Here is a 23,571-nt window from a genome sequence, read left to right as displayed (position 1 = left end):
TTGAGGATGCCAATTTACAACAGTTACGCAGTCAAAAGGCTGATAAACAGTAACCTGCAGTATAAAACGCCAGGAATGCATATAAACGATTGATGTACTGCTTATAGGCTATAATGCTTATTGGTTAACTGGGTAGTTCAAAAATGAAAAAAGAAGAAACACTTAATGGAACGCAATTGAAGTTATAGGCAGCGCATCGCAATAAAAAAGCAACAATAATTGCTTGCTACCAACACGTGAGCGGAAACATATGAGTTCAGTTATTTTATGTAGGCTTTTTAAGGAACCAAATACAGTCAAAAGGGCAATTCCATTAAATTGTAAATGCTTTCCAAGCTAAGATTTAGTAGCAGATTGGCTGGTGCGAAGTCTTACAAATTGGTAGATTCAGTTTAGTCTTGATCTGGGTTTAACCTAAGTTACATCGACGAACTTTTCTTTGCTCCTCTCTTCCAATTATTATACAGCCGTGAAACGCATAACAGTCCCATTTTCTATGGAGTTTCCTATATAAACGGGAGTGTTATCCCAAGTAACCAAGAGTTCGAATAATAGTGTCTAACAAGAGTTAAACAGCTTTATGTATATTAATCTATAACTTGCTAAGCAGCGTCACTTTTAAGTAATTAACCGAACTTTCAAGCTGTCTTGGGTTCGCTGCACAGAATGCTAAGCAGCTTCGAAATAAACTGTCAAAAACTGAGAAAAAACAAATTTAGCCGCACTTCTGTATGTTCTATTTTTATACTTCTACCTAATTTCTATAGTCGTTGCATTTGCCTGCTGTTGGGTTTGAACCCGGGTGTTCCGCGTTGTAAACCTATCCCGATCCACTGCGTCACCTTTGTCGTATACAAGCGATGTGAATTTTGCCAATGAGTTGTTCTTAAGTAAAAGTTCGTTTTAGAACTTGCAGCAGCTTTATGCAGCGCGAGTTAATTATAGAACATAAAGTTTGGAACCAGGCAATCAACTATAGTAGTGAGATACCGACAACATATGCTACACAACACAACACAATAATGAAGAGCATTGCATTCTAATTTATATTTGTAATTAGAAATGTGCGAGCATTAAATTTATTCAAGTGAAATAAAACTAATTAATCTCAAATAGTTTTAGGTTCTGCTGGTTTGATCACCAAAAATATAAACAAAAAAGCAGCACGCAGAACTTGTTAGCAACTAAAGTTACTTCAGAACTTCATGTAGCATCCTAATAGCTTTGAAGTATCTATGAAGTACTTACAGCACTTCTTAAAGCATTTAGTTCCACGTATACTTGATATACACTACTAATCAGCAAGAAAGTTCCAGGGAACTTAATATGAACTAATTATGAACTTTCGAGTTCGCGTGTCAAGTAATATTCGAACTTTTGGTTGCTTGGGATGCGATTCACTACAATCTAGGACGACACAAATGCATGACAGCGAAAGTTTTCTTAACGATTTGCTATAGCTAGTGACGCCAGTAACCGGTTCATGAGCAATGCTGATGTATCGAAGTGCGTTTCCACTGTCATGATAAGCGATAAGCGAAAGACAAGAGACCGACTCGAAAAGAATCTCAAGAAGAATCTCGCTGTTAAATGAATACTTAGGTCCTTATGAAAAATTACACGAGAATAATTCACAGTTGATTTTACCATTTTTACTTAGCTGGTGTTATTTCAATTGTTGATTAAATCTCGTTAAGCGTGTACTACGTCATGTTTTTATTCTTGCTGAAAGTGTTATTAAAATGTTTACTGGGTCGCGGACGCGGTTTTAAATAATCGTTTTAACTCGGATTTGGTATTTTATTTGATTAATTTGTCTTATTTCGTACGAATGTAAAAGAAAATTTTTCAAAAATTTTGTGTTTTCCATAAAACATTGTGTTTTTAGAAGTGCATTGCTGTATTTAGTGGTAGGGAGGATGAGAAACGAAATGGAAGATTCAACTTCAATAAAGTTAGAAGAATACACTGCGATAAAGGTTGAAGAACTTATTATAACCGATGTAAAGGGTGAACCAATCGAAACTAGCGGCTACTCCTGTGAAACTGAACTGACGGTGACTGCCAGTGATGATACTCCGGTGGTGAAGCAACTGCCTCCTGCCATACATATTGATGAAGTGACAGAAACTGCTCCTTATGCAGCAGCTGATAAAGACGATAAAACTGATGATAGTTCCAGGTAAATTTACAATACAATTTCGTACATACTATGGCACTGATCCTACCATGTATGTAGTTCATCGCAATACAGTTAGCAAGAAATCACATAAGAGTCCTACTGACGCTTTTATCCCAGAATTGATTATGAACGTTGCATTTTCTTAGTCGCACCGGCACCAGTGAAGTGTGGACAATTCTTTGCAAACCTTCGCTAGCATTGTGTTGTCGAAAAATGATCATGCAAGATGCAGTGAGGAGATCTTTACACTGCCCAGTTGTCAGTCCTCTAACTGAATTGCTTGTTAGTTAAAAGGTTTCTATAATTCAAATTGTTCTGTTTTGGAGCTTTCAAACCTACATTTTTTTAAGGGCGTGTATTGCCTCAAGACGCTATATTGCTCTCTCGTACGTAGCATTTTGGAGTATGCTTCCCCGGTTTGGGCTCCTGCACACGTAACACAGATCCTTGCGATTGTGCGAATTCAGAAAAAAAATTGCGATTCGCCTTGCGTCAGCTACCGTGGAATGATCCAGTCAATCTTCCCAGTTACATAGACAGTTGTCAACTGATTAGAATTTTGGGATACACTCGCAGTCTGGCGCGTCAAACAGCTGCGTCTATTTATATTCGACCCTATAACAGGCAATGTGGATTGCCCAGAACTCCTGTACCAGATACCGTCAGCTTCGGAATCCACCGTTATTGGCCATCCAATTCCACAGAACAAATTATGGTGTGAATAATTGTTTTAATGCCTGCTTGCGTCCGTGGTTTAAATTAGTTATTAGGTAAACAATCTGTACGACGTAGTCGAAGATGGTGAAATAAATTAAATTAAATGGATTGTTTCGGCCATATGTTGTACGGTACACTGGAAGCCTCAGGAAGTTAGTACGCCGGGTAAACCTTGGGGGCACGTTGAAACGAACTTGGCTGAGCAACTCGGGGCAATCATTATTGTTGTCCATAAGATCAAATATGAAAAGCCGTTGTAGCAGTATCCTCCTACTTGCAAGCGTGGGCAAGCGAAGAAGCGCGCATCTGTTTTTATAAGAAGGTATACGAATTGGATCACACCAGGGCAGCAATCATAGGGCGTATCGAATAAAGTGGTGTTGGATTCGTTCGATGCGATTGATTTGCAGAGCCTGGTAGGAAGCCCACACTAATACACCATACTTGAGTACGCTGCGAACAAGTGCACAATACAATGACTTTAAGCAATAAGCATCTTCGAATTGCTTTGCGTTTCTTTTGATGAATCCTAAAACAGCAAAAGCTTTTGCGATACAAGCTGCAATGTGTTGGGTGAAGGTCAATTTAGTGTCCAATAGAATGCCTAAATCTTTAACCGTATTCACTCGACTGATGTTTACTGTTGACATTTTATAATCGAACAAAGTAACGTGTCTTTTTCTACAGAAAGAGATGGTATTGCATTTCTGCGCGTTCACCTTCATCCCGTTCAACAAGCACCAATCCATTAATGAATTAATGTCTGCCTGGATTGCACTGCAGTCAGCTGCCGACTCTACTACCCGGAAGAATTTAAGATCATCTGCAAAGATGTATTTGGGAGATTGTATGGTAGAGCACAAATCGTTCACAAACAGAATAAACAATAGTGTACAGTAGTAGTTTCCTTGAGGCACACCTGATTCTATCTTGAAATGTGTTGAATTTGTTCCATTTATGCGTACATACGCAGTACGTTGAGTGTGCTATGAAAATAACCATCGTGTTAGCCACACAGGGAATCCTAATTATTCCAATTTAGCTACTAATAAAACGTGCGGCACTGTATCGAAAGCTTTCGCAAAATCGATATAAACCGCATCGACTTGCTGTCGTTTATCATCAGCGATGAAACATAAGCCATCAGGTTCGTAGTTGTCGACCGTTTTTTAACAAATCCATGCTGCCATTCAGAAACGATACGGTGAATCTTCGGGTACAACGAGTCGTGGATGAGGCTCTCGAATATCTTTGGCAAGCAGCTCAGAATTGAGATTGCACGGTAGTTTGTAACTTCTTGCAAACTGCCGGCCTTATGAATAGGCATTATTGCCAGCAGTCTTCTATACATCGGGGAAAGTTCCTTCAGCCATCGAACGGTTAAAAATAATTCTCGCAGGTATTGCTAGCGTTTCAGCACAGTTTTTTAACAGTAGCGGTGGTAAGTAGTCAGGTCCGGCGCCCTTCGCCATCCATTGATTGATTGCAGCTTTAATATCACTTCGCTTAGCGTAAAGTTGAAAAGTGGCACATTCAAATCGAAAAACGGCAAACTATTCAGATACGTTTCAGACGAAGGTGGGAGGTTATTACTTTGCACGCTTCGAAAAAAGGATGAAAATAAGTTTGCTGACTCTAACTGCGACTCAGCTACAATATCGTTGTAACGAACACGATGTGGGACACCAGTCTGTTGTTTCCGATTTTTAACATAAGACCAGAACGACTTAGGATCACGTTTGACGTTTCCTTCCATGCGATGAATATAACAATGAAAGCAGCGAGCGTGCAAAGAGTTGTATTCGCTCTCAATGTCATGCAATGCAACTTTACGCCGTTTTCTCGGGAACAAAAATATTGCTTTCTAGCTTTACGAAGACGATTCCGTAGACGCTGCAACTCATCATTCCACCAGGGTTGCCTTCTACCAAGAGACCGACGTGTTTTTTCAGAGGCACAACTTAAAGAATCACAGCAAACATTTGCTCATATACCTAAGCGAGACGCGGCTTCATCGACACTGCATTTAAAAAGAAACTCCTCCCAGCGAACCTCGGCAAATGATCTATTGAGTGACACAAAATCGCACCTGCTAAAACTGAAAGCATATATGGATCCATAACACTAGAAACATTTGTTTTTTCGTCGGTTAATTCGAATAGTAACACAAAAGACCGGTGGTGTTGGTCAACTCTTAGCAATGGTAACGGTGGTTCCAATAATTGTACGCAACTGTTGTCATTAATAAATACTAAATCAAGAAGTCTGCCGTTTACATTTGTCAAAAAATGGTTGATTTGAAGCAGACCGCTGGTCATAACAGACTCAGTCGAAGTAGTTTCTTGCTTGGAAGAAGCATTAATGGGTAGTAAACAATTTAAACTTTCCTCTGGCATACAGCACAATTGTGGCATATTGTAATCGCCAACTGCCAAAACCACGTTACGATCACCGGATCGATCTATTTATAAACTTTTGCACACATGCCGCATGCAGCTCATAGATAAAGCAAGCTCTTTGTTAGGTGGAAGATAAACGCAACAGACTGTTATATGAAAACTTGGTAGTGAAATCCGAACAATAATCTGCTCCAACCACGGTCCTGCTAGGCAGCCATGTTTTTGGAGTCAACATCTAACCATTTGCGTAAATGAAACAGCATGACACCGCTATACGTTCTGTTCGTTTCACTCTGCAAAGCCGGTATGCTGACAGACGGGTAGTATTTTCAAATCTTAGCCAGATTTTTGCCAGATTGAGTAGGGATAGAGTTGCCAGTCCCTTGGCTCCAACCGATCACTGTCCTCAATACAGACAGCGGCACTATTAAGCCCATTCTTAGCGGCAATCAATAAACCGCCACCACGTTTGCATCGGCTTGTTTGAGCATTTCTATCACAGCGGTAAATCACGTAATTATTGGAGAGATCAGAATTTTTAATATCGTTATTTAGCCAGGTTTCTGTAAATGCAATTACGTCATAATCACATTGAGAAAGTGCTAACAAAAGATCAATCGTTTTTGTGCGAAGGCCGCGGACGTTTTGATAGCTGATCGTAAATGTACGGTACACATTACTGACAGGAACACTTGTATATCTGACTGTTAACGGAATGCTGCGAGCTGGAAGGCTAGTGCTGTTTCGGGGAAGCATAGGTGATCGTTCTTCATTAGTCGAGGAATTTACAGTGCGGCGATGCGGTGATAACATGGCTTCACGAACACATTGACAGCAGCGAAATCATCTCCAACTACACGCTTTTTCGCTATGATCGCAATCCGGCAACCAGTCTTCGCTCTCGAGGTGGTGAAGTGCTAATTGGCGTCAACAATCATCTGAAAAGCGACTGCGTGCCTCTGGATGACTGCGAAAACCTTGAGCAAATTGCAGTCTGCATAAATTTGTGTCATCGATTGCTGTACGTTGCGGCTATATACTTCCCCCAAACTCTGCTTCTGAAATATACTCTGCGCACGCTAAGGCTATGCAGTCTATGACAGATCGATCTTTGGATGCTGACATTGTCCTGTCAATAGGAGACTTCGACCTTTCTAACTTACGCTGGCAGTTTGACGACGATATCGGTGGTCTCATTCCCTGCAATATGTCAACTGAACACGAACATGTCACAGTCGAAGGCATGCTAACTGCGGGATTAAGACAAGTGAGCAACTTCGCCAACTTGAACAACAGACTTCTTGACCTTGCTTTTGTCAACCATCCCGAGCACATAGATCTCATCACTGTTCATCATGCACCGTTTATTTTACTACTGAACGAGAACACTGACAATTTCATCCCACCTGACGATCGAGACGATTGTCTCATTCCTGACTTTCGTGCATACGATTGCAGTATACTAAACAGTACATTGGAGATGATCAACTGGTCGCCTTCACTTATCAACAGTTCTCTAGATGACGCGCTAGGTGTATTCTGTAGCACATTCCATGGAGCCATCGCGTTTACTCAATAAACGTTGTATTGCGCGTTGGTGCGTAGCATCTTGGGGTACGCGTCTGTCGTTTGGTGCCCGCATCAGGTTACGCAAACCCTTGTAATTGAACGAGTACAGAAAAAAAATTTACGTTTTGCTCTGCGCAATTTGCCCTGGAACGACCCGATCAATCTTCCTCATTATCAACCCCGGTGTTAGCTGATCAAACTCGATCTTCTGTCGGGTAGGCGTACTAATCAACAAAGAATGTTCGTTTTTGACCTAATTCAAGGAAACATTGACTGCCCAGCATTGTTAGAACAGGTGCCAATCAACGTACCTCCTCGCCAGTTTCGCGATACGCACTTACTTGCAATGCCTTTCCACCGGACGCACTTTGGCCAGCACAACGCATTAAACTCATGTCTTCAAGCCTTCAACGCTATTGGTGAAATTTTTGACTTCGACGTTCGACATGCCAGAGTCATTTTTTAAAAAACGAATCAGTGAATTTACACAGTAAAACATAGTTTATAAGCATATTCAGTCTGTACGATTTTTTTATCGAAGGCGGTGTTAATAAAATAAAAATTAAATAAAATAATACTAGCTCATTGTGAATTGAACTCCACCCGGCGTCGCGATGGAATTTGATTCTTCTGATGTTTTGATTTGACAAAATTTGGAAGCTATTTGAGTTCGTTTCACGGGCGGCAAATAAGTTTTTATAATGTTTAATTAACTTTTATCATGATTTGGGTAAAATAGGGCAAAATGGACCACTTCCCAAAGTCTGCGTAAAATGAAACCATCACCAATCGATTTCCTGCATTTTTTTACATAAGAATATGTATCTTGTAAGATTCTAAACCAGCGGCTCCTAATTCTTGGGATTACGAGCTCGTTTTTACCCATTGTGCGTCGGTTGGAACCGAAAGAAAGTACGTGCGTTTGAAATGTGGTGGTTTACTTTTTCGAAAACTTTTTTACCAGCTGGTACAAACAATACATAAAGTTGAACGTTTGAAAAATTTCAAGCATTGTCGAATTGTATCTTCATTTGTAGCTCTACCCCAACTGCGCGTTTGTGCCCCTAGGCACATACCTTCATGCTTCTCTTCGACAGAGTCGGCAAAAAAACTAAGTTTGTATCTCAATAATCGACCTGCAATAGTAAATTAGCTAGTTTCGCTTACAAGTGGATGTATTTATTCCACCAATCTATCAGTTGCTTTTCTTCTGTTCCAGCAACTCGCATGACTTGAAAACGGATCCTGCCGGTGGCAGCCAACCGGAACACATTTGCGACGTATCCTATAAGACGCGGCATGACCTAAAGAATCATCGCAAAAATCATACACCCATCGACCAAAAACCCCGACGCAAACGTGACCTCCACAACCGGGATCAGCGCAAACACGTGTGTGATATCTGTGACCGAAAATTCACCACCAGCTATGCTCACACGTGTCACCTGAGAATTCACACCGGAGAGCGACCGTTTGAGTGTGACGTATGTCATAAAACTTTCATCCAACGCAGATTACTTATCGATCATAAAATCACAGACCACACGAAGGAAAAGCATTTCGATTGTTCAGAATGCGGTAAGAAATTTTTCTTGAAAACGTACTTAAAAAGGCATCTGCAGACTCACAACCAGGATTACTCCCACAAGTGTCTGACTTGCGGAAAAGCCTATAAGGGTAAAGCGGGGCTCGTTGAGCATATGCATCAACACACAGGTGGGCGAGAATATATTTGCGACATCTGCGGGGCGTCTTACAAGTCCCCTTCCGGTTTACGTGAGCACAAGAAAATCCACTCATTCACCACATCCGTTGATGCTAAACCTTACAAATGTGACCAGTGTAGCGCTCGTTTCACTCGAAAGAGCGGTCTTGATTTTCACAAAAAGAAACACTTACTGTCAAGTTCTGAATCGCATAAATCCGACGGACCGCTGTTCAAATGCGACGTATGCAACAAAAGTGTCCGGTCAAAAGGAGCACTGCAGGTTCACCGTATTGTGCAGCATACGACGGAGAGGAATTTCAAGTGTGACATTTGCGGTAAAGCGTACCACCTAATGAGGCTGTTGGAGGCGCACCTAAAATCGCACAGTACGGCGAGATGCGATATTTGCGAAAAGGACTTCACCACCCGTTATTCGCGTGAGAAACATATGCGTGTTCACGGCGATGAACGGTGCCATAAATGCCAAATATGTGGTTCATCGTTCAGAACAATCAGTGGACTGAATCGTCACAGGGAAAAACACCTACAGCCCGAACAAGAAACAGGCAGCGCAAACGTTGACAGTCCTATTTTGGATACCAACCGTGCTGAAGTGCAAAAAGAATCCACTGTTTTGAAGGCAAACCGTTGCTCGCAAACGAAGAAAAGGAATAAATTGAAGCGACCCCGAAAACCTTACGGAAGCGACAACCCACCCAAACAGTGCACCATCTGTGGCAAAATCTGCACAACCGACCGTGCCCTTAAGCAGCACCTGGAAGCCCACGCACGAAAACAGGACAAATACGAGTGCGATTTTTGTGGGAAAAAATTCACCAAAGCATCGCTCGTATATCACCGAAGAACTCACACCGGAGAGCGTCCGTTTAAATGCGACATCTGCGGCAAAGCTTTTGCCATCGCTAGTCTGCTCAAGCGGCACACCATCGTCGAGCATACCTCGGAAAAAAAATTCATCTGCGAGATATGTGACAAGCCTTTCAGCGTCCGGGATCAGCTTACGCAGCACCGGAGGGTGCACATCGCAGAACGGTCGCACAAGTGCGATATTTGCGGAAAGGCATTTCAATACGGATCCTACCTCGCCGGTCATATGCGTACGCACAGTGCGCTGCGCGATGTTTAGCTGCGACATCTGCGGTGCAGAGTATAAGTCGCGGGGCGGTTTTGCCAGACACAAGATGAGTCACTCGGGACGATCCGAAACTGTGCTACACAAACGTGCTAAAAAACAGGCTTCGTTTGCACATGAAGAAACACAGGAAGAGGCTGGTGATTGTGCAGAGTAACGTGGGTAAGAAGAAGAGAAGCAGTGATTGCAATTATTATTTAGTATCAATAGGAACGACTTTGGTACAACTTTTTTCAAAAGATTATATGTATTGTCCGCCAAGATTTGGATCACCCGAAAGCAATCACACCTGATTTGTTACACACGGTATATGTTTTTTCTTTTTTGAAAGAAAACTTAAAATCCGAAACTCAACTCAAGTGGAAAAATAATATTTGTCATTGTGATAACCAACTGAGTTAATGATGATTGCACTACGTAAATGTACTTTATTGAGCAAGACTTTATTAAATGTTGTTGTGAGTTTGTTTTCAAGAATGAGATTTTGCATAAGAACATTATCGCCTACGTCAACTGATAATTATGCAGCCCTTCTTCTAGAATCTTCGTGCTCTTGTTGCCTTGCTTTCAGTACTTTATCACGATCGGTATATTCAGTGCTAACCGGTGCCGTTTCAACCTCATCCAGCGATGGTATCTTGGACCTGATAGTTCTACCAAAACATAGCTCCGTTGGCGTTTTGCCCGTCGAGGAATGCGCAGTTGTATAATACATAATGAAATAATCTTGCAAATCCTGTTTCCAATCGCGATCTAGTGCGTGACTTATTTGTAGGCGTTTTAAAAAGGATCGGTTTTGCCGTTCAACCAAACCGTTCTCTTGCGGCCAATACGGTGTTGAATGGTTCAATGTGATCCCATGTGTGTTGCAACCTTGCAAGAAAAATCGAATTCCTTTCCGACAAATTGTTTTGCATCGTCAAGCGTTATCGTATGAGGGTATCCAAGACGAGTGGAAATCCGGTCGAGACGTGCAACGGTATCTTTAGCTGTTATTTTGATCATAATTTCCACTTCCTTGTATCGACAGAAGTAGTCTACGACGACGAGCAAATATTCGCCTGACGGAAGAGGACCCATAAAATCTTTGGCCACATCGACCCACGGTCTTGTTGGCATCATTCTACGCGACATTGGAACCGGCTTACTAGGCAGCCCGACTGGTACACATCCTTCGCAATTCTTGACATATGCCGTGAAATCGGGATCCATTCCGAGGGCCACCATACTCTATTCCGCAGCCTACGCTTCATTAGAGATTCGCCGGGGCACTATGGGTCAGAAATTAAAATTTCGGGACAAAAATATTTGCGGTTAAACGGCATGTCTCAGCTCAATGTGGTCTTCGGCAACTTTTTGAATAGAAAATTGATGCATATTTTGAAGGGTCATCCAATATTTAAGCAATAACTTTTTGAGTAATGTTTTTTTCGCCTTTTTGGTTTCAAAATATTAAAGATAAACCAATTTCAAGTAATTTTTCTGAAGATATTAAGCTTCTACCTTTTACCCATTTTTAGCAGTAGACCTTTGTATACAAACGATCCCTAAAATCACATTTCTTCTTGTAACATGTTTATTTCAACAGACAGCTAAATGTGATGTTCTAAAATATTTTGCACATAAAAGAGGAATATTTTTGCTGAAGACTGTTTTGCTTTATATGCATTAATTAATAAGATATAGCTGACTTTAAGCATAAGCATATAGGATACCGCCCGTGTGCTGCTACTCCGTTATTGACCAGGACCGATGAAAATTGCAAAACAATGGCTGGAAAAAGCATACTTGGGACAGTTCACTATTCCTCATTGTGCAAGCTTATCAGGTCCCTGCATGCTGATCAATACCGACGCCGGCCACGTCCGAATGCGGGTCCTGGTAGGATGGGAAGGAATGATAGTTCAATACTTGTTGCTACTAAAGACCAGGGAATCCTCTGCATCTGCACAAGTATTTCAGGAAAGGAATTGTTGTTAGTAGAGCTAGGTGGATAAGGTAAGTATGTAAGCACCAGTTATATGAGACTAACCTGGATATTTGAAAATTTTCTCGTAAAGCCAGTAATTACGAAAATTAAGATATAAAGAAAAAGAATACCTTTTTAACAAATTCAATATAATCCCAATGGTGCTCATATACAACCATAATTCAAATTACATCGAAAAACACTATGCACATGCGAGATTTACGGCTCGAAAACTACGTGACAACTTGAACTCAGGCTTATACAAATTTGAAAAAAAGTTTGTCAAACCAACCCCCCCCCCTTCAAAAATTTCCGAAATGTGAAGGGGCAAAAAAATAAAGTGTTATATTATTATGTTGCATTTTTTAGTGAAAAGCAGATTTTTTACAGTTCAACGAGTTTACATCTATAAATTATCCAATATGTGCAAAGTTAAAGCAATTATCTCGTTAGTATTTGTGTTGAGACACCGTTTGTTGATAGTAGCAGCTGTATACGCTCTTCGATTTATATTGATTTTTCGTTGCTTTCGCAATTAAGTCGACCAGCAAAGCTATCCGCCGTCAAGTCGTTATTTGTTTGTATTGATTCTGATCGAAATAGAATCTGTATCGGTGCAGTTTCAACCGCACATTGAGTGATAAAAGTGTTTCGTTCGCTTCGCTTTGATAACAACAGATCGGCGCTATCCCATTGTTTCGCGTGTGTAGCTCACTGGTATTTCATCTTTCGCCACTATAGTGTTTACCGGCTACGTGTGCATCGAATTGCAGCGGCGTTCGAATAGCGGGAGTTTGAGCGAAAATAGTTTTTTTTATACATTTGGTGAAAAATAAAAACTTGCCTAACATGGCCTCGGCTTGCCATTCGTGCGCTACGGGAATCACGGATTCGTATGTTACCTGCCGTGGTTTTTGTAACGCGGTGTTCCATCCATCTTGCTGTGGGATTGCTTCGTCTGCATTCGATGAGTTGTTAAAAAATGATCAGCTTTTCTGGATGTGTAAAACCTGCTCCAGTCTCATGAATGACGTCCGCATGAGGCAAGCAGTACGTGCGGCTTACGAATCAGGCCAAGAAAAAGTGCTCTCCGCGCACAACGAAATTGTCGAATGTTTAAAACAGGAGATTCTTGTTGAGCTGAAAAACGAAATCAAATCCAATTTCTCCGTCCTCATCAATTCCAGTTCGATGACGCCCAGAACTTCAAAACACTCGACTTCCGGTACTGTTTCAACTGGGCGCCGTCGACTGTTCTAAAAGCCTAGTAATAACAGGCCGCAACCACAACCGCTCATGCTTGGCACATCCGATTCACTATCGCCGTCATTCGGAAACTTCGCCGCTACGGCTCCAGCTGAAAAATTTTGGCTGTATCTATCCCGTATCTCCCGTGATGTTACTGTTGAGCAGATGCGCTCCTTGGTTTCCCGTCGTTTACGTACTGACGACGTTGATGTTGTTAGACTTGTTGGGAAAAGCCGTGATATCAGCACCCTGTCCTTTATCTCATTCAAAATTGGAATAAACGCTAATCTAAAAGCCCAGGCACTGTCTCCATCGACCTGGCCGAAAGGAATCTTTTACCGGGAGTTCCAGGACACTCGGACTAGCGTAAATTTTTGGAAGCCTCAAGTAACACCAAGTCGCGATGGCATAGCGGCAATAAACCCGACGTCCGGCGCCCCTTTGGTAACGGAAGAAGTCGACATGACGGACTAGGATCACCGCGATGCATAGCAGAAAGTCTTATGGAGGCCTCTTCTCTGATCGACACAGTCCGGCCGTTTGCTGCCAGCGCTCATCTCAGTCGTCGCGGTCCTGTTGTCGAATCTGCAGTAGAGGTCCTCCAATCTGCTCTCACAGGCAAGTACTCACGTTTTCGCGAACTTCCACTTCCTCATCGCTCTCCCGCTTCCAGTGCTGATTCATTTGCTGTATCTTCTGGCTGCTCTACACCTACATCTGCATCTTTACCTGTCTCCCGCACATCGCCTCTGCGTCATACTTCAAGTCAGTTAAGCTTATCGTCATCCGGTCCGGGACGCCTATCACAACGCATTATGGAAACCCCTGATCCGCCTAGCTCAGTCGAGCCTGCCGTAGTCTCCGAATCGCAATCGCAATTGTCTCGTTCCTGCCATCCAAGTCGTCCCGGCCCTGAGTCTAGTGCTGGCGAAGGCTCGCTCTGATGAATTTTCAATTCCTAGGATGGCACCCCTAGTAAGCAACGCCCCACCAGCCACGTCGAATGTCCTGATTTATTATCAAAACGTTGGCGGAATAAACAGTACCCTAGCCGAGTACCAGTCAGCCCTCAGCGACGCCTGCTATGATGTCTACGCTTTCACTGAAACGTGGTTGAACGAGAATACTTTGACGAACCAGCTGTTCAATGACTCGTACTCCGCATATCGACAGGACCGGTCGTCTTTAAATAGTTTCAAACGCACAGGAGGTGGTGTATTATTAGCTGTTCGTTCATGTTTCAAGTCTCGTACGGTTAATCCTCCAGATTGCTCAGCGGTTGAACAATTAAGGGTCGCAATTACTACTGCTGACGGAACACTCTATCTATGCGTGGTATATATTCCTCCTGATCGAGTAAACGATGAAACTCTAATTGAAAAACATGTTAATTCACTCAACTGGATTGTTTCGCAACTGGGGCCCCGAGATAAAATTATCATTTTTGGTGATTTTAATTTAAGCGCGATTACTTGGCAGTGCAACCCTTACGGATCTTTCTTTCCGGTCACGTCTCTGTCCTCTATTGGAATAGCACCGCGAAAACTGCTCGATGCATATTGCACCGCTGGACTCAAACAGATGAGTGGAATTGTAAACGAAAATCATCGCACGCTTGATCTATGTTTCGCTGCCGATGAATTATGCGCAGACTGTTTGGTTATGGAGGCTCCGTCACCGCTCGTAAAGCTTTGTAGACATCATCCTCCTTTGCTTACGCATTTAAAGATTAGCCCACAACTACGCTTTCGGGACACTTCTGAAAGCCTGTCGTACGATTTCACTAAGGCAAATTTCCACGGCATGAACGATTTTTTTACACATGTTGATTGGGACGAGGCCCTTCGCGATCATGACGCCAATCTCGCAGCATCGACTATCTCTAGCATTATCCTCTATGCTATCGACCAGTTTGTACCTGTAAAAACTAAGCGTGTATCATCTAAACCAGCCTGGACCAACCGCGATCTGAAGCATCTTAAAACGGTGAAACGTGCTGCCCTTAGACAACACAGTAAGCATCGCACTGAAGCCACGAAGACAAGATATTTAGAAGCGAATGCTAATTATAAACTACTTAACGATCGCCTGTATAACGCGTACCAGAACAATCTGCAACGCCGCCTCAAGGCAAACCCCAGAAGCTTCTGGCGCCACGTGAATGAGCAACGGAAAGAATCAGGGTTGCCTTCTATGATGTCCAATGGTTTATTCGAAGCCGACTCCACTGCTGACATTGCAGACTTGTTTCGTTCTCATTTTAGTAACGTGTTCACAAATTAACGTCTCGAACCGCAGGATGTAATTGTCGCTACCGGAAACGTTCCCCGACTTTCTGCGCCCGCATTGCCGTTTGTTATCTCCGTTGACATGCTTATATCAGCTGGAAAAGCCTTAAAATCATCTAAGGGACACGGCCCTGACGGTATCCCGTCAGCCATTCTGAAACGCTGCATGGAGACACTTGCGACACCTCTTGCAACAGTATTTAACTTATCCTTAGCTACAGGCGTATTCCCAAACTGCTGGAAACAATCGTATGTTGTTCCTGTTTTTAAGAAAGGTTGCAAGCGAATCGTATCGAATTATCGAGGCATTGCTGCGTTAAGTGCCACTTCTAAACTGTTCGAGTTAATTATTCTTCAAGAGCTAATCCAGAGATACAAACATTACATTTCGCCTGATCAGCACGGATTTATGCCAAAACGATCTACGTCAACCAACTTAACCTGCTTCACGTCGTTTGTGATACGCCAAATAGAGACTGGCAATCAAGTGGACGCAATATACACAGACTTATCCGCAGCATTTGATACTATGAATCATCAAATAGCGATAGCTAAATTTGATAAACTGGGCATGAATGAACATTTGCTTCTTTGGCTCCAATCTTACTTAAGCGGTCGGAGTATGTCTGTTAAAATAGGTGATCATATTTCATCTCCGTTCTCAGTTTGGTCCGGCGTTCCACAAGGGAGACATCTTGGGCCTTTTTTATTCTTGTTATATATGAACGATGTCAATTTCATTTTGAATTGCATGAAACTCTCGTACGCCGACGATTTAAAGCTATACTACACTATAAAACAACCACAAGATGCACTTTTCCTACAAAAACAGCTGGAAGTTTTCGCAGAATGGTGCCAAATGAACCGCATGTCACTTAACGTATCCAAATGCTCGATAATCTCTTTTGGTCGAAGACAATCACTATTCCACTTTAACTATGCCTTAGAGGGTGTGCAGTTAAAGCGCGAATCAACAGTCAAGGATTTGGGAATCCTAATCGACACTAAACTAACCTTTAAGGATCACGTCTCTTACATCGTGTCAAAAGCCTCTTCGCAGCTGGGCTTTTTATTTCGCTTTGCGAAGAAGTTTAAGGATGTTTACTGCCTGAAAACTCTATATTGCTCGATTGTGCGACCTGTCCTAGAATATGCGTCCATCGTCTGGTCTCCTTATTACCAGAACGAAACTCAACGCATTGAGACTATTCAGCGAAAATTCATCCGCTTCGCTCTACGTCATCTCAGGTGGACGGCTCCATTAAATCTGCCTAGCTATAAAAGCAGATGCATGCTTATTAATTTGGAACTACTAGAGGAGAGACGAAATGTAGCAAAAGCGTCCTTTATTGGTGATCTCTTGCAAGGACACATCGATTGTTCTGCGCTGCTCAGTACCTTGAATATCAGCATACGTCGCCGCAATCTTCGGTCCCATTCGTTCCTCAGCATTGGTCCTGCGAGAACAAATTATGGACTTAACGAACCAATGCGTAGCATGTCTCGTGTATTCAACAAATGTTATAACGTGTTTAATTTTAATGTATCTCGACAAACTAATAAGTGTAGTTTTAAGCGTGTATTATGTTAATTTATGTTGTCTACGCGTGTGTACCTTTATGCATCTATAGTTATATAGCACAATCTGTCATTGGGGTGATTTTTTACCTGTTGACTAAGCAATTAAATAAATTACGTTCCTAAATAAATAAATTAGTATTGATCAACTTTCTTTCTAGTTAGTGAAAGAAAGTTGATCACTTTATGGTTCCTATTGCAAGTCACAGGCAACTATTTTGCGTTCGTTCGTTCCTTTCATTTTAATTCAACTTGTTTTAAAAGAACCAAATTAGATTGAGGCAAAAATCAATCAAACACTATACGAGTGAAATTCTGTACCGCTGTTGACGGAGAAATTCTGAATTGCAGTTGGCGTCATAGGTACTAGATAAGATAGAAACACGGCAAATTAATCACTCCGGAATATCAGCTATTGGTGCTTGAGGAGCTCCAAATTGGTCGCTTTATTCGGTAAAGTGTCCAAGTACGTATCCTAATTTTGGATGTTAGGAACGTAAAACACAGAGATTCTTTGCCATGAATTGGATGCATGCAGGAAGGATGTGACTGAAGTGTTCGAAACTTGAAATTTACGAAACAAGCATCAACAGAGGAATGAATGGCCTGATATTCATGATTAAAAGGTTGAACAAGAAATAAGCGGTTTCAAACGTGAATAGTTTCAGAGATTTGTTTTCTTAAAACATGTCGGTAGCACAGTATATGCGTTTCAAGTAAAAAAGTGGCAGGGACCTAAACTGCCATTTTCACACTATGATCAAACTGGTTAATCTCTACCTCTACCATCTCTATCTCTTACTTTATGTGCTTGGGTTGAAAAATATCGAAGTTTGGTTCGGTTTGAACTAAAATTTAAGTACTGTACAAAATATCTGTATTAAATTTTTAATAATATAGAAAAATATACGGTGGTTTCTTCTCTTTTGTTTAGTTATTGAAGGGTTGATGTTACTATTTTTTTCTTGACCCCCCCCCCCATTCAACAATACAGCCTGAATTCGTTAATTGGGCCACGACTGCACTCCAGCTTATTCGCTAATTGGGCCGACTGACAGTTGTTAGAAATTTCTAAACTTGAAAATTCCATACAATTTTGACATTCAAGTTGTCACATAGCCCAATTAGCAAACCACCAATTAACGAATCTTTGCTGTACTAATTTTAAAAACAAAGTTTTCAACAGATTTCATACGAATTGCACTGATATTTTATTGCATTTTTGCCAATTTTACCGTTTTAAGAGGTGGTAATAAAACTTAAATTGTAAGTTTGGATTAGTATTTTTTAGTTTTTTCAGAGATTGTCACTGGCCACTGGTTCGCTTCTTCTGCAGTAGTAAATTGCAGTATAATTTAGGAATATCTTGGTTTGTCAAAAAGACAGATCCACGTTGCATGAATACGCCCAAGCAAATCGTTAGCATTATAAGTACACCTACCCTTTTATTGAATGGCGTAGCAACGCGCGCCGGGTCCTCTAGTCTTCTTATATATAAAAATGGATTTCTATCTGTCTGTCGGGATGTTCCTTATCGAATCAAAAACTACTGAACCAATCGGCGTTAAAATTTGCATGTAGAGGTTTTTGGGGCCAGCAAAGGTTTCAGTGATGGTTAGAGACCCCTCCCCCCACTAAGAGGGGGGGGGGGGCTTCCATACAAATGAAACACAAATTTCTGCATAACTCGACAACTAATCAAGCAAACAGAACAAAATTTGGCATGTGGGTGTTTTTGGTGACAAGAATTCATTCTATGGTAAATTGGGACACCTCCCCTATTTAGAAGGAGAATTATGAGCCCTCTCCCCTTTAAGAGGGGGGGCTCCTATACAAATGAAATACAAATTTCCTCATAACTCGAGAACTAATCAAGCAAATAGAACCAAATTTGGCACGTGGAGGTTTTTGGAGGCAAAAATATTTTCTATGGTGAATTAGGACCCCTCCCCACTTTAAGAGGTGGTGCTTCTACACAAATGAAATACAAATTTCCTCATAATTCGACAACTAATCAAGCAAATGGAACCAAATTTGGCATGTGGGTGTTTTTGGAGGCAAGATTTTTTTCTGTGATGAATTAGAACCCCTTCCCACTTTAGGAGGGGGGGCTGCTATACAAATGAAACACAAATTTCTTCATAATTCGAGAACTAATCAAGCAAATGGAACCAAATTTGGCATGTGGGTGTTTTTGGAGGCAAGAATTTTTTTTGTGATGAATTAGGACCCATCCCCACTTTAAGAGGGGGGGCTCCTATACAAATGAAACACAAATTTCCTCATAATTTGAGAACTAATCAAGCAAATGGAACCAAATTTGGCATGTGGAGGTTTTTGGAGGCAAAAATATTTTCTATGGTGAATTAGGACCCCTCCCCACTTTAAGAGGTGGTGCTTCTACACAAATGAAATACAAATTTCCTCATAATTCGACAACTAATCAAGCAAATGGAACCAAATTTGGCATGTGGGTGTTTTTGGAGGCAAGATTTTTTTCTGTGATGAATTAGAACCCCTTCCCACTTTAGGAGGGGGGGCTGCTATACAAATGAAACACAAATTTCTTCATAATTCGAGAACTAATCAAGCAAATGGAACCAAATTTGGCATGTGGGTGTTTTTGGAGGCAAGAATTTTTTTTGTGATGAATTAGGACCCATCCCCACTTTAAGAGGGGGGGCTCCTATACAAATGAAACACAAATTTCCTCATAATTTGAGAACTAATCAAGCAAATGGAACCAAATTTGGCACGTGGAGGTTTTTGGAGGCAAAAATATTTTCTATGGTGAATTAGGACCCCTCCCCACTTTAAGAGGTGGTGCTTCTACACAAATGAAATACAAATTTCCTCATAATTCGACAACTAATCAAGCAAATGGAACCAAATTTGGCATGTGGGTGTTTTTGGAGGCAAGATTTTTTTCTGTGATGAATTAGAACCCCTTCCCACTTTAGGAGGGGGGGCTGCTATACAAATGAAACACAAATTTCTTCATAATTCGAGAACTAATCAAGCAAATGGAACCAAATTTGGCATGTGGGTGTTTTTGGAGGCAAGATTTTTTTCTGTGATGAATTAGAACCCTTCCCCACTTTAGGAGGGGGGGCTCCTATACAAATGAAATACAAATTTCCTCATAATTCGACAACTAATCAAGCAAATGGAACCAAATTTGGCATGTGGAGGTTTTTGGAGGCAAAAATATTTTCTATGGTGAATTAGGACCCCTCCCCACTTTAAGAGGGGGGCTTCTACACAAATGAAATACAAATTTCCTCATAATTCGAGAACTAATCAAGCAAATGGAACCAAATTTGGCATGTAGGTGTATTCGAGGGCAAGAATATTTTCTATGGTGAATTAGGACCCCTTCCCACTTTAAGAGGGGGGGCTCCTATACAAATGAAATACAAATTTCCTCATAATTCGACAACTAATCAAGCAAATGGAACCAAATTTGGCATGTGGAGGTTTTTGGAGGCAAAAATATTTTCTATGGTGAATTAGGACCCCTCCCCACTTTAAGAGGTGGGGCTTCTACACAAGTGAAATACAAATTTCCTTATAATTCGAGAACTAATCAAGCAAATGGAACCATATTTGGCATGTGGGTGTTTTTGGAGGTAACCATTTTTTCTATGATGAATTAGGACCCCTTACCTTTTTAAGAGGGGGGGCTCTCATACAAACGAAATACAAATTTCCTCATAACTCTAGAACTAATCAAGCAAATGGAACCAAATTTGACATGTAAGTGGTTTTGAAGGCAAGATTTTTTTCTATGGTGAATTGAGATCCCTCTCCTCTTTAGAAAGCGAGTTATAACCCATCTCCCCTTTAAGAGGGTGGGGTTCCATACAAATGAAATGCAAATTTCCTCTTATCTCGAGAACTAATCATGCAAATGGAACCAAATTTGGCATGTGGGAGTATTAGATGGCAGAAATTTTTGCTATGGTGAATTACGACCCCTTTCCCTTTCAAGAGGGGGGCTCCCATACAAATGAAATACAAATTTCCTTATATTTTGAGTACCATCAAGCCAATGGAACCAAATTTAGCATGCAGGAGATTTTTGAGTCTTGAATTTATTTTATGATAGTTAGAGACCTCTCATCCCTGTGGAAGGGGATATGGACTCTCATACAAATAAAACAGAAATTTTTGCAAAACACAAAAACTAATCGGACTCGAGAAATTCGAGGCTCTTCCATATAACATTAGTCAATAACAAGACCACAAAAACTATCTATAGTAACACTAGATCATTCAGGACGAGACGGCCGCGAGTGTTGCCGGCGACCCGCCATCGGAAGCGCCGCCCACTGGGGGGCTTGCAAAACTCGAGATTGTGACAAAGATCATCCGAGATTCATGATTTATGTACAACACAGGTTAATTTGTGGCAATACGAAGTTTGTCGGGTCAGCTAGTATGCTATAAATACCACATTCCCTTTTCAGTGCGCTTGATCAACGAATTGAATTTATGCAGTTGACCACTAGTTCTAAGAAGTAATTCACCATGGGACCTCTGTTGATGAAATAAATAAGAAATACTGAAATCATTACTTTGTCGCATACAACTGCTTCAAAATTCTATGCTCGATTTGCAATACTCAGCTAGGTAGTTTCACTAAAAAGTCAATCGTTTCTCTTCTGTTGCAGCAACTCGCACGCCTTGGAAGCGGACCCTCCTGCTGGCAGTGACAGTCAACCGAAACACGTTTGCGACATCTGTGGTGCATCACACAAGTCGATTAGTGGTTTTTACGCTCACAAAAGAATCCACTCGTATGTTGATCCAAAACCTTACAAATGTGACCAGTGTAGTTCTCGATTCGTTTTTAAGGGTAATCTCAATGCTCATAAAAAGAAACATTTACCACACAGTTTGAAGCGTTTGTATAAATGCGATATCTGCGGCAAAGCATATGGCCATAAGTCATCTCTTGTGACTCATATGAAAATTCACACGACGACGCAACCTTTTGATTGTGACATATGTGGCGAAACTTGCACACCCAACACACTACGGCGGCATAAAATTTTAAAACACACATCGGAAAAAAAATTCGCTTGTACCACATGCGGTAAAGACTTCCATATGAAAGGCCAGCTTACGAAGCACCTGAAGTGGCACAGTTTGGAACTCCATCACCGGTGTCCGATATGTGGAAAAAATTTTATATGTCGATTTGAGCTTGCGCGGCATCTGCATACTCACAGCAATAAACGACTATTCAAATGCGATCTCTGCGATGCATCCTTTAAGGCACCCTATGCCTTACAGAGACACCGGATATACCACAGAACCGACGACTGGATACATGCTTGTACAATCTGTGACCGAAAATTCCCCATCAAATATATGCTCATGCGTCACTTGAGAACTCACGCCAGAGTGCGACCGTTCGAGTGCGACATATGTCACAAAACTTTCATCAGACGCGTAGAACTTAATGAACATACAATCGAAAACCACGCACAGGAAAAGAATTTTAAATGTCCAGAATGTGGTAAAGAGTTTCACTTGAGAACACAATTAACACAGCATTTGAAACGGCATAGCCCTGATCGCTCATACAAGTGTCTGACATGCGGAAAAGTCTATAAAGATAAATATACGCTCGGTCAGCACATCATGCATCGACACACGAACGCTGATCCAAAACGTTATGACTGTGACCAATGCAGTTCTCGGTTCTCTCAAAAGAGTGGTCTCAATTATCACAAAAAGACAAAGCACTTACCGTCAAGTTCCAGTTCTGGAACGCCTAATATGCAAAAGAAAAGCTTGGATAGAATCAAATCCGAAAAACCGCTGTTCAAATGTGACTTATGCAGTAAAACTCTCTCGTCAAATCAAAAACTGCAGGATCACCGTATTGTAAAGCATACAACGGAAAAGAATTTCAAATGCGACATTTGCGGCAAAGAATTCCACCTGAAGAAGCAGCTGATGCTGCACCAGAAATGGCACAGCGCAGAGCGTTCGTATAAATGCGATATCTGCGGTCATGGATTTATGAAAAAACACTATCTTCGGACGCATATGACCATTCACAGCGATGAGCGACCGTTTGGATGCGACCTGTGCGTCGCATCCTTCAAGACACGCGTAGGCTTGCAGAAACACCAGAAACAACACAGGCCCGGCGATGAAAAACCCCACGTCCGGAAACACGCTTGTGATATCTGCGGCCGAAACTTCGCCACCAGTGTGACTCTCAGGCATCACCGGAGAACGCACACCGGAGAGCGACCGTTCGAGTGTGACATTTGTCACAAAACCTTCATCCAACGTAGATCACTTAAGGATCATAAAATCTCAAACCACACACAGCAAACGAATGGTAACGGGAAATTAGGGATCATCTTTCCGTGATGATTACGATGATTGCTCTGTATACTACTGTCGTATACTAACAGGGAAGGAGGCATAGTGTCGTCTCGACACTGACAGATGGCAGCCCCATCCCGAGACTCGGTAGCGTAAGCCCTAGTACGGCTACCTATCTAAACTTAAAAAAACTAACAACAAGACTCAAGAAATATCTTCCCCGAATATTCGGCATGGACCAAGGTGACGAAATAAGGACATGGAATGGAGACTTGGTACCTGGAACTGCAGATCGCTAAACTTCGTTGGTGGCGACAGGGTGCTGCTCGATCAGCTAGAACCCCGAAAGTTTGGCATCGTGGCACTGCAGGAGATCTCTCGCAAAGGCGAGAAGGTGTGGAGGATCCGTGGC

The 23,571-nt window shown here is 41.7% G+C and overlaps 1 protein-coding gene across 1 annotated transcript; it reads left to right on the top strand.

Moving 5' to 3' along the window:
- The first annotated feature begins 1,811 nt into the window (after positions 1–1,811).
- On the top strand, positions 1,812–23,237 carry LOC128743593 (zinc finger protein 665-like). The gene is made up of 2 exons (XM_053840198.1): positions 1,812–2,182; positions 21,485–23,237. The coding sequence occupies exons 1-2, from the start codon at positions 1,920–1,922 to the stop codon at positions 23,202–23,204; spliced, it is 1,983 nt and encodes a 660-aa protein (XP_053696173.1). The 5' UTR covers positions 1,812–1,919; the 3' UTR covers positions 23,205–23,237.
- The last annotated feature ends 334 nt before the right edge of the window (positions 23,238–23,571 follow it).

The sequence above is a fragment of the Sabethes cyaneus genome, chromosome 1 (assembly GCF_943734655.1).
Source record: "Sabethes cyaneus chromosome 1, idSabCyanKW18_F2, whole genome shotgun sequence".
In the NCBI taxonomy this organism is placed as follows: Eukaryota; Metazoa; Arthropoda; class Insecta; order Diptera; family Culicidae; genus Sabethes; species Sabethes cyaneus.
The sequence above is the reverse complement of the archived record's forward strand: the minus strand, read 5'-3'. Positions and strand labels throughout refer to the sequence as shown.